At 37.0% G+C, this 12341-nt stretch overlaps 1 protein-coding gene across 1 annotated transcript in view; it reads right to left on the bottom strand.

The window, feature by feature from the left end:
* LOC142351426 (sodium/potassium-transporting ATPase subunit beta-2-like) overlaps window positions 1-849 on the bottom strand; it is a 29940-nt gene extending 29091 nt beyond the window's left edge. The window contains exon 1 of the mRNA XM_075403432.1: window positions 716-849. Coding sequence (XP_075259547.1) covers window positions 716-821 — 106 coding nt within the window. The 5' untranslated portion in view covers window positions 822-849. The remainder of the gene's footprint in view (window positions 1-715) is intronic.
* Window positions 850-12341: the final 11492 nt, after the last annotated feature.

Below are 12341 nucleotides of genomic sequence, written 5' to 3'. Positions count from 1 at the left end.
ACGTGGGGTCGGAACCATAAACTGCCATCACTTAAAAACCACGCCTAAAAGCCAATCATATGGGCTGCATATATATTATATTTTATAATTTCATATTGGTTATATTATATAACTCAACATTGGGGATCACCGTATTAATATAGACATTAGCAGAGAAGTAAGCATTTTTGAGGATTTATCTCTGACGGAATTCCCAAATTAATATTCCCTGAACAAAACATCAAATTGCTCAAACTTTTTTCATTTGTCTGTTTCTTCTATGTCTTAAAATTTGTTAAATAAGAGTAAACAGTTTCCTTGTGTCGCATAACCCAACAATCTGATGGACTCACTGTCATATATTGATTATAAGTGTTTCCGATGTACACAAACGCTCAATCTACAAATTTCTATGACAACTTTTAAATTTGCACATTAGTTAAACAATAGAGTAAACGAAAGTCTCTAACTTTTAATTTCGCATTGTCTCCGACTAATTTTCCTACTATTGTCCCCCAACTACTTTCCTACAAGTTGCCTTTTTCCTACTATTGCCCCCCCCCAAAAAAAAGTTGTAACCGTAATCACAGGAAAAACCGTTTCCCTCGATAGTTGCGCAACCAGATCTGATGTAACCGAAACTGAATAAGGATCTTTTCCGTTTGTGCCCTCCAGTACGCTGTTCACCCAGAAAGGAAAAACGGAAAAGATCACTGAAAAACATCGGAAAGCTTACCCCAGCTTTTCCCCGTGCGCCCCGCGACTTCTTTCGTCTCCTTATTCCAGAGAAACACTTTGAAGTCTTCCCAGTTAGTGCTGATGGTTTTTCGAATTCCTTCCATGACAAAATCTGAAATATCCTCGAAGTAAAAACGAAATACAATTAAAAGCGGTCGCATATTTTTAGTTTTGCAAATTCGACTAAGATTTTAAAAACCTTCTCCAACACTGTTGACAAGAATCTTATCGATCCAGCCAAGAACTTTGACTGTTGTTGTTGGGGATTTTCTTTACAGAAGGGATTTCTCCCGATCAAAACAGTTATAGAAAATTAGTCCATGTCTCTCTGCAGTGTTGACAGTCACAACAGATCTGCATCGTGCAAACGTTTTCTGGTTTGTACCGCATCATGATATCATTCCACATTTGCTTTAGAATTCTGTGTTTTAGGCCGTGTTGATTTCCGAAGTCAATGCTGTGATGAAGTCTGTTGGCTATCCTTTGGGTGCGAAAGAAGAATTCGCCGCGAGATTTTTCGAGTCGTTTTTTCGTTAAGTCAAAGTAATTGTCTGTTCTCATTGATCTGTTTCCAGGCAGCACCGGCTGTTTTGTATTTGTCGGTTGATTTTGTTGAAGACTTGATAGTAGTAGAAGATCATTGAGCTGATAGTACATTGGCAAGGGTAGTAGATTTAACAAACTTAGTTGTTCGATGTAACTCAGTGTCTTGCTATTTGTTATCCAGGACACAACCTTTCGTTGAAACCGTTCCAAGTTTCGCATATCTCCTCGGTTTAAGTTACAGCACGGGGATCCGTACATTAGAACTCGCAGAATCATCGATTTGCAAAGTCCCAGTTTGATGCGCATATTAACTTTAAAGGCTATATTTCTTCTCAGGGAATAGAAGACTCGGTTTGCTTTCTTCATTCTTTCCTCTAAGTGGGTTTTCCGAGCCAAATCGGATTGTATCCGAATCCATAAGTCCTTTACAGCTGAGGTTTGGAGGAGACTTCCACACAGGTAGAAGTGTCTTTCTGGACCTTTGAACAAAAGTTTGGCGCATTTTTCAATCGCTAGACCCATTTTGTTTCGGTTGACCCAGTCTCCCAGTGCGTCGAGGTTACTCTGTGCTTGGTCTGCTGGTGTTCCAATGTGGAGTATTTTTAGGTCATCCGCGAACATAAAGGGTTCGCCAAATCTGAGGGCATCTGGCAGGTCGTTGATGTATATGCAAAATAGGATCGGCCCGAGCAATGATTCCTGTGGGACCCCACTTGTCACTAGTAAAGGTTTCGATTTGATGTTGTCCACTCGGACAAATTGTTCTCGTCCGTTGAGATAGTCATATAAGACTTCAAGGAGACAACCTCCAATGCCAATTTGCCCTGCTTTTAGTAGAAGTTCGTAGTGGGGTACACGATCGAATGCCTTCGCAAAATCAGTCTAGAATACAACAACTTCACTCTGCACGTTTTGTCCAGCGCTTCGTGTATTTTTTTCAGGAATAGCAGCATGTTCGTGCACACTGATCTCTGTGGAACAAACCTGTGTTGTTTCGAGGAAAGAAACTTGGTGAAGTGCGCGGACAGTTCTTCGTAAATGCATTTCTCGAATATCTTGATTTCAATGGTCTCTAGTTTTCGACAAGTTTCTTTTCACCCTTCTTGTGGATAGGCGAAACAGCTGCTATTTTCCAGGCTTTGGGTAGCTTCCTGTTCCGCTTGACTGCTTTGAACATAGTGCTCAGTGTTTTGCACATTTCTGTTGCGGTTTTGCGAAAAAAGAGGGGCGGTAAGCCATCGGGACCTCTGGTTTTAGTCACATCCAGCGTTGCCAAAATTTCAAAAATCTTTGTTTTACAAATGGAAAAATTTGAGATGGTGGAATGTTGTGGATTGACATCTTTATAACAGAAATCTATTAGAGGTGAGAAGACTGAGTGGAAGTGTTGGTTCAGCATGTTTGCTTTTTCGATGTCGTTTGAGCTACATCTTCCGGCGTAACTCATTACTTTGGGAATGGTTGCAGATTGGAAAAAAAATTAACGTGTTTGAAGAGGAGGTTTGTATCACGTGTGGCGAGAATTTCTTCTTGATAGGCGACACGATCGTTTTCACATAGTTCAGTGACCAAGTTTTCAAGTTTCGTGACCTTCAGTTTTCTGTAATCGGTAGGCTTCTTGTTCCAAAGTTCCCGTTGAGTTTTCAGCTTCTTCATCAAGTTCGACGTGGATGGCATTATCCAAGTAGGTAGTTGTTGTCGATGTTTAGTCCGTTGCGGGATGTGCTTTTGTATAAAATTATCGAAATAGTCATGAAGCTCAAGACAAGTGCTGTTTATATTTGTGTGACAAACAGGTTCAAATTTGTTGATTGACATGTTGACTAGCATTTCTTCGCAGAACTTTTTATCGATTAGATTTCTTCGATTAGCTTTTCTTACATAGAGCATTTAATAAAAATCAAACCGAGAATACATTGGCACAAAGAATTGGAAGCAGCGATAATTAGAACCCAAACTTCAAAAACGCCTTTCATGATCAGACAGCAGCCCAGGTCAGCTTACGAACTCAGTTTTATTGTAAATTCTGTCCAGCAATTTTAGGAACACTTCGGCTACAAAGGCAGCAAGATTACTAGGAAGCAATTGTTTATGGTTTCCTAACTGTCTCAAACTTACCTTCTTTTGGTAATATATCAAGCAGGGATGTACAAACTAATCCTCGTCAAAATATACTGAACGTCAGAAGTAAGTTAACGCTGCCTAATTTTACGATGTAAAAATCAAAAGTTGACAGAAAATTACAACTTGAGATCTACGAAATTTCAGATATTCCTGTTTTTACGATAAACAATGTTCCGGAAAACTCTCATAAGACTGTATTGTTTATTATGTGAATTTACATCATTTCAATTGTGAATAGAATAACTTTTAGTTGCATTTTACCTGATGATGCTAGATATAGCGAAAACGTTAATATTGTAAATAGAATAACTTTATATTAAATTTTATAATTGAATTCAGTTTTTTAACAAATAATATTTTAGCCAAGAAATTTAACATTTCAGTCCCTAGAGAGGCACAAAACAATGTTATTTGAAAATGTAACACTTTTAGAAAAAAATGAAAATGTTGGCAGCCAGTTCACTCTTTCATGCTATTAACCATCTTACTTATAAGATAAGCTGCATTTGATACCCCACATTATAACGGTACAAGGATTAAATTTAAATCCATACGCATACATCCAGCTAAAAACATCAGAAATTTGGCGGAATCAAGCAAATCACTAAACAGAAGAACACTGGTACTCGAGCATGATGCAATCAACAACACCCTAACAAAACAGATCAAACTCGAGACCTTCACTACCAACGACAAGTGCGAGTATTTGACAGCAAATAGTTTCGGGTTTCATGCGGTTGTATACCGCCAGAGGGAGAACACGCCAAAAATTTTCAATAGCTGCTCAGTACTGGTATATTTGTCCTCCAGGTAACGAAGCAAATAATCTCCAGGAAAAGACAGTCTGCATTTGCCCTCAGGTAGTACTGTCAAATCCACCAAGACGTGGATAGAGAACTGCATATATTAGAAGTCATGTGGCGACAAAAAAACACCTTGAGGAGCCTGCTCAACAAGGGAAGAGGAAAACCAAAAAAAAATTGGGTAGAAACCATCGTAGAGCGAGACCGAAACGTCCTGCGAAGGACGGAAACTTGTTGCTTACGGACGTAATTGTCCGTAGCTCGAGTGAAATTCCCAATCACAGCGCTGATGTCCAGCATAGTTTTACCCCCCTCTCCCGTTGGCTACGTTACAAGTAGATAATGTAGATAATGGTTTAATTCCTGGTTTTCTGAAATTTCGTGTTTCGAAAAGGGGTGTTTTTCTGAGCAGGCAGTTAAGACCTTTTAACGTAGATTACTAAAAGAAGAGCTAAGAAAAGTTAAAAATAACTTGACTAACCTGCCAGAGAGAGAGCTGAAACTAATAGGTCAGAAATAAGGAGCTCCACGAAGAAAAAAAATTTAGCCTCAGTAGTTTTTCTTGTACGAATAACTATTTGGCCACTGATGGAAAACAAATCAAAAAGAATGAATCTTGGCTGTCCTATTGCCAAGATAGACCGTTAAGAGAAAACGACAAGGCAGTCAAAATCCTAGAAGGAATAAAGCTACCAGTAATTGTCAAAGATATTCTCTCTTACGGGTCAAAACACCCAATTAAGGACAACTTTTTTGAAACACATTTTTTGGCAGAACTTAACAAGGTAATGAGTAGTAAGCGAGATAATGGTGTTTGTAGTAAAATATTCGTCAGGTAGAGGCATCAACCGAATGATCCGCAAAAATTGTAAGAGGCACACCAGTCGATAGAAGGCTTTCAAGGGTGACAAATTATCTTAAAGAGAATGGTTTTTAGCTATACCATTTGATAAACTAATGGATTTTGTATCACGAAAAAAGCATATTAATCTAAAATGAACGGAATACTCGACTGCCACCACCCATTTTCTGAGGAAAGAAGCAACAAAAGACAAAAAATTCCTCAAAATAGAAGAAAACATTAACGGAATTTCACTAGAAAAGAAAAAAAAGAAATCACCAAGGAAAAAAATATCATAAACTACTAGCGACTGGCGTACAACTAGCGCGATTGTATGAGTTGGCAAAAATTCACAAAAACACACGCAAATGAGCCCTGTTTAATCTTTTCGTGGTTGCTTTAACTACAATTTAAACACTCTTTTGACCATTCAAAAAGTGCTGGGAGCCAACATCGAAACTTCTAGCCTTAAAGCTAGACAAAAGCTTGAAACTCAGAGCTTGAGGCAAAACAGCAAATTGTATCACTGAATGTCAAAATTTTTAACACTAAAGTCCCCGTCTTGGAGGCCATCGAAATTGCTCTAAGATGTCCTTACTCCAGCGACACCCGTCCCGATATTGAAAGACCGAAACTTAAGCTCCTACTATAAATAAGCAGTCAAATATGTTTATTTTAGAAGTATTGGTAATTGGTACTGACAAAAAAACTGTTTGGCAATGGGGGCTTCCCTGGCAGTTATCTTGGCCAATGTTTGGATCAAAACATTTGAAGAGAAACTACGTACTGAGGATAAGATAGCTCGGAAGAAGTAAAAACTCTAAACAAAAATGTCCCATCGATCATAAAAAAGTGTTTTGGAACAGCAATGCTGTCAAGTGCGGCAAATGGGAGAACTGGTATCACATAAAATGTCAAAAGATAAGTAGGGAGGAGCTATACGGATAAATGGAGATGATGTTTGGAGATGCTTTGAATGTGAAAACTCACCAACTGATAAGCAAACAAGAAAACGAAATCTATAACAAAGATATGTAGATGACAATATTTGCACAGTAAAAGACAACCCCAAAAATTGTTTTAAATAGGAAACAATTTGCATGGAAAATTCGAAATTCATATTTGAGAAAAATTTATGACAAACACGATCTGGCCTTCCTGGATATGGCAGTTTACGTTGATGAACAAAATTATTTCTCTTGATGAACAAAAATATTTAACGTTGCCAGAAGCTAACAGACAATGGTTCGTATCTGCAATCCTCTGTAAAAATTCAGAAAAAATATGGCGAAAAAAATCAATATCCGGAAAATTGGTTGTCAAACATTGGTAATCAGACACTTGGAAAAATTTTAGGTGACTATAAAAAGACTGCAAAAACAGCAGCTAAATACAGTTCAACGAATAAACTTCAGCGGATTGACATACCAACATTTTTTTATATAGTTTAGAGGCTAATTAAGACTCAAGGAAGAGCTGCAAAAAATAACGCAACTTACAGTGATCTACACAACACGGAAACAAAGAAACTGTTTACAATCATTACAGTCGAGTTTTGACCAGCATCTGAAATCGCACGTGTTGTACAACAAAATATGAAGTGTATACAGTTCCAGCTATGTCGGGCAAAATTGCAGACATATAACCACGCGGATGGCAGAGCATCAAAAAAGGACTCACCAGTAGGTCAGCATCTAAGTGAATGTTGTGGCACAATTGATTCACATTTAATAGATCAGTGCAATGTGCAACAAAAACTCATGACTCTCAAAGCGTTACATATAGCACAAAGGAATCCATTGCTGAAGGCTCGCAATGAATACCATAGCCGGGAGTTGACATTCTAATACTAGTCAACAGTAGTCATTTTGCTCAAATCGAAATTTAAATTTTAGCAAATCAAAACAATGAAATGTTCAAAAAAGGTAACTGAAATGATAGATAGCCACTAGGAACTTCAAAAAACTCTAATTTCAACAATCTTGAACCAAAAATTCTTAAAACAAAGAACTGAAAAACGAACTTTCAGAACTTTTCGTTTTTATCGATAAACAATAATTCGATAACCTCTGATTTTATTGTTTTGTTCATTATGTGAAGTCAAATCAAATTAAATGTAAATAGAATAATTTTAGATTAACATTTAGCTGATGATGCAAGATACTGCGAAAAATTGTGTATCATAAATAGAATAATTTTACCTTAAATTTTCTAATTGATTTAGCTTTTTAAAAGCTAATATGAACAAAATTAATCATATAAAATAGTGCTGTCACTTACCTATTAACTTGAGATAATACGCGAACAAGGATTACTCCATCCAAACGTCAGTTGTCATAAAATCAGCATTTATTTCTAGATTGTCTAACTTTATAGTGTCACAATTTTAGTCGCCTTTTTTTGCGGTAAACTTGGCTGTAGTTCATTAATTTGAAATTAGTACTTTCGTACTATCTTAAGTTCAAGTTTTTCAAAAATTGTGCAAAAAGTGGTTATGATCAACATAATGGACGAAACAGTGAGTCACTACTATGAATTTTTCAAGCAGCTCATTGAGTGTACCGCAAAAATAAAATCGTTTCATAAACTTACGTCAAATTGATAGGCTCTGGTATCCGCGTCTAAATGTTTCAAATGTTGAAATAATAAAGTATTTAGGAATCTAACCTTTCCTTCCGCTCAACAACACTATAGTTATTATCAATCTCAATTACACATATTAGACCAGGGCAACCTCGGAGACATTACTGCCCTGCGTAGAAGTGCAAAACTTATTTTCGTTTGAATATGTTATTGCGTCAATTCCTTGTCATTTTTTCTTGTTTTTGGGATTTTCATTCCGAAGGTCATTGTTTTCAACTGTTTTATTGTGCAGGTTGTGGATGGCCCCGCGGTTCTCAAATACAAATTTACATTGCGAAACAGAATTTTGTTTCATTTTCCAGAATAATTGATGACATTTGATTTTTAATTTTTGCCTCGTGATCTTTTTTGTTCTTGCTGGGCTTCTGTGGTCGTTAATTTGCCAGCAGTAATCTGAAAATTTTTTCGTCAAAGAAAAAGTTGCTTAATCTGTAACCACAGACCAGACAAGCCATTTTTTGATGTAACGTCGAGCGTGCTCATCAGTGGCGCTAGGTTTGCGGAAAACGTTTTCCCTTTCTAGCAACTGAAGTAATAGCTAAAATGCAACATCATTGCATACGTCATGCGGTATTTTCGTCAACTTGTCTTGCTTGTCTTCTGTGGTCATTAATTTGCCAGTGGGTTGAAATTGTTTTTGTCACAGAAAAAGTTGCTTAATCTGTAACCACAGACCATACAAGCCATTTTTTGATGTCATCTCGAGCGTGCTCATCAGTGGCACTAGGTTTGTGGATAACGTTTTCCCTTTCTAGCAACTGAAGTAATAACTAAAATGCAACGCCATTGCATACGTCAAGCGGAATTCTCGTCAACTTGTCGGTAAAATTTCTGCACCGCATTTGGGTATAACTCCACGCTGCAAAGTGGACAGCATGCGTCGATGTGCAAAATTCTTCACAAGGACTGTCAATTGGTTTTTTTCTGCTTCAATATTGAACGGAATAGGCAAACCGTCGAGGAAAACCGATTTTGTCAATGTAAAAATCATGCATCTCAGTGGCAAGACTATCAGCCAAACCAAGGCTCTCTCTTTCTAATACCCAATAACCTGAAGTTTGTTTTCAATTAATGAGCAGATAATATCGTTTTTGCAAAACTCCATTTTTTACGTCAAGCATTGCTTTGGCCTTGCGTAATCTTATACTGCTTGAGTTGAAAACTCGTGAGATATCCATTTCCAAGAGACTCTCGTATTCTGTTAACTCCCTGAGGTTGAGTCCCGAATTGATCTATACGAAATCCATTAAACACTACTAGTCACAAATGAACAGCGAAAACAGTTTTCAAAATAACAGGTTTAAGTTTTTGAGAGGAGTATTTCGATAGCAAGTCGAAAATGTCTTTCAGGATAGATTCTTCGCAGATTGAACATAAGATTTCACGTTTCTGGGATCCAGTTACTAATTTGGTTGCTTTATTTTTTTGGACGGCTTTGTCATCCATTTTGGATTGTACTGAACCACTTGCGCATAAACGCATAGACAACAATCAACGCAAGATGAAAATACTATGAGCAAAAATCTTAAAATCAAAAAATATAGTACTCCTCTCAGAGTCCGAAAAACCTTCTAGATATTAGGAGTTTCTCGAGTAAGGAAAGCAGAGTTGTTGAACGCCTCTCCTGAAATATAACAGGCGTTTAAAGTTTATTAAATTTCAGAAGTCAGTTAGAAAACATCTGCGATGTAAGTTTTGCACGGAAGGATTCCTGTGTTTTGTGACTGCCAAAGAACTATACAGAAACGGAGCCGTGTAAAATATCAACTTCAGCTCCTCCGAAAATTTAACGCGCTCCGGATCACGCGTGTTCTTTTTTCTAACTTTGCAAATTGGAGCACTCACTACCTATCCAAAGTCAATTAAGTATTTTAGTAGGTTTCCCTAACTTTCTACCACACTGTCGGGGTTTACATACTAGCGGCTACAAACAGCTTGGATAGGGCCCTGTTTGTGCCTTGAGCTAAAAAGCCATTACCAGGGAAAATTCTTTTCAATATACTAGCAGTTAATTGTTGATTGATTTAAATGAACTCAATTTTACCGTTTATTAAGGGTGCTGCTCCGTTTTTGTCTGAACTTGATCCACTACAGCTGCCAGAGATTTTTGGGGTTGTTTTTTCAATCGCCATTGCGTTGAGTTTTGTAATTATAAAGTGTTGGAATGGAAAGGAATAGAATGCTTGGGAGTCAGCAAAGTAGTTTTGCTAATTAAAGGATTTCAAACTAAGATTAATTACTTTTTTAACAAATAATCTCAGTCAACAAAAATTTGTACACAAAGACTTCAGTTGTCTTAAAATCCACCAACAATTTGCAAAATTAGATTAGTCAAATCAACAGCTCTCTATCTACAATACTCTCCAATTGGTCAACAACTTTTCCGTCACCTAAGTGTCCTACGGCTTCTAATGCAGTGGATGGATCTTCTCTGGTGAGTGAAATTGATTTCTGTGTTTTGATATCACATGATATTAAGTAGCTTCCCCTCTTTTTGCTAAAATAGAACTTCGATACTAGTTGTTTCAGCACTGTTGATACTGATGGGCCAGCTTCACCTATGGCACAAAAAAGACTTTTGTGATCAAAAATGTGCTTTATGAGCCATTATTTGTTGATCTATTTTTGATACAACCATTATTTCGTTGTTTTTATAGCTGAACATTCTTTTGGAATTCTGAGCATATTGGGTCAAAGACTGATTGAGGTAATAATTCTTCAAAAGAACAGTTAACGAAGTTCTCGCCTTTTAAATAAAGTGCAATTCGCACTGCGCAAACCAGCAATCATTCTTAAGGATTTTCGAATCAACTGCAATTAATTGCTTTTCTGGAATTTAAAAAAAATGAAAAAGAAGTAAGATCCGCCCAAGGAATCCTAAGTGAGCCAACACTATAATATTTCAATCACCGTATTTAAATTTATCGCAAAAATACATTATTTATTTTTAAACCTGACGTCAATTTGATAGTCTCTAGAATCCGCATTCAAAGATGGAAGAACAATAAACCAATTAGGAGTCTAGCCTTTAATCCCGATCATCAACACTATAGGTGTTATAAACCTCAATTACACTTTTAGTACCACAGCAACCTCTGTGACATAATTTCGTTGCGTAGGATCAAAAAACCTAAATATGGCGTGTTAGGGAGGGTCCTCCGTCCCCAATGCTTGAACAATACTCGTTATTCAGTTTCTAAAAGCTTCTGTTAATATTTTATATTGAATTGCCTTTTGAATTTGTTGGTTTCCTTGGCTTCTTTGGGGCATGACTTGTCTAACGAATTGAAAACATTTACGTCTACAAAAATTTGGTTGATTTTGAGCCTCTTCAATTGGTTTGCTTTGATGTCAATTTGATAGTTGTCGTTAGTGCTAGTAGATTTATTATAAAAACTGTCGCCTTCTAGCAATCAAAATGATAGATTCAATTCAGTGTCACAGCATACGTTGTGCCTTATTACTGAGAACGGGTCTCTAAATTCATTTTGCTGCATGTGGGTGTAAACTTTTTTTTACACTAGGGAGCACGCGTTAGTGAGATTTTTTTTCCACAAGGACAGTCGATTGGCGTCTTTTTGCTTCAGGATTGTATCGAATACGTAAACCGACGCGGGTTTCAGATTTTGGCAACGTACAACCGTATCGTTTCAGTAGCAAGGCTGTCAGCCAGTTCGATGCTCATTTTTGTGATTAAAAGACACAAACGAGACTGTTGACTTTGGCTGACTATCGGAGAACATAGTTCTGTATATAGATGTGTTTAACTGAATTTAAATCGAAAATGATGCAGAGGATTGGGGTATTCTCTTCTGCCCCCACGGTGTTTTTACGCTGTTACGTTGTAATATAGCACATTTATTTTTTAAGAAAAAAGGCAGCAGCGCCTGAGGACTTTGAAAGATATGAGATTATTAGGATGGGGATGCTAGAACAGATTATTTGCAAACAATTTAGCAACAATTGTAATTCCTAGCTTGGTTTGTGATATTTTGTAATCTTTATATTCTTTCCAGCGAGTCATCTTCCTTTTAGTTGACCTATTGTTTTCTCACAAAAACCGACTGTTTTGATTTTTTTTTGTGCAAATTTTGCCAACTTGACGGTTTTCAGTTTTGCGTGATTGAATGTTTTTGCTCAGTCAAAAGTATTTGTAGGTATTGGTTAAAGTCCTCTACTCAAAATAAGATGAAATGTGCTCCAAAATCAGTTAAAGTTTTTACTTGAAATCGTTCTGTTGGTCATAGTGGTATACAATAATCTCAAATGACGTCATTTGAAGCACCTCCAATGATTTTAGTTTCACAACTGTCCTCACCCCCCGAGTGATGCAAGCTGTAATAGATTTGAGATCCCGCTAATCGTTCGACACTATTTATTGCAAGTTTAGTGCCCCTGTTTTTACGTAGTATCCTTGAAGTTACCCGAAATTTGGGGATGCTTTTCATAAAGTTTCTTGTTTATAAAAGCTTTAATGATGTTTGCTCATTTTCCTTGACGTTTACTAACTTTTTCTGACGATGACTGTAAACACCAAGGACAATGACCTTTAAAACGGCTTGTACCCTACTAAAAATACGTTTCTCTTTATTTTAAAGCATAATTAGCCAGAATTAAAATCAGCCTGATGTTTCTTTTTTGTTACTGCTCTCTAAAATTTCTGCTCT

This window comes from Convolutriloba macropyga, chromosome 13 (genome assembly GCF_964194025.1).
Source record: "Convolutriloba macropyga chromosome 13, txConMacr16.3, whole genome shotgun sequence".
Taxonomy (NCBI): Eukaryota; Metazoa; Xenacoelomorpha; order Acoela; family Convolutidae; genus Convolutriloba; species Convolutriloba macropyga.
Note: the sequence above shows the minus strand (reverse complement) of the source record. Positions and strands in the feature narration are given on the sequence as shown.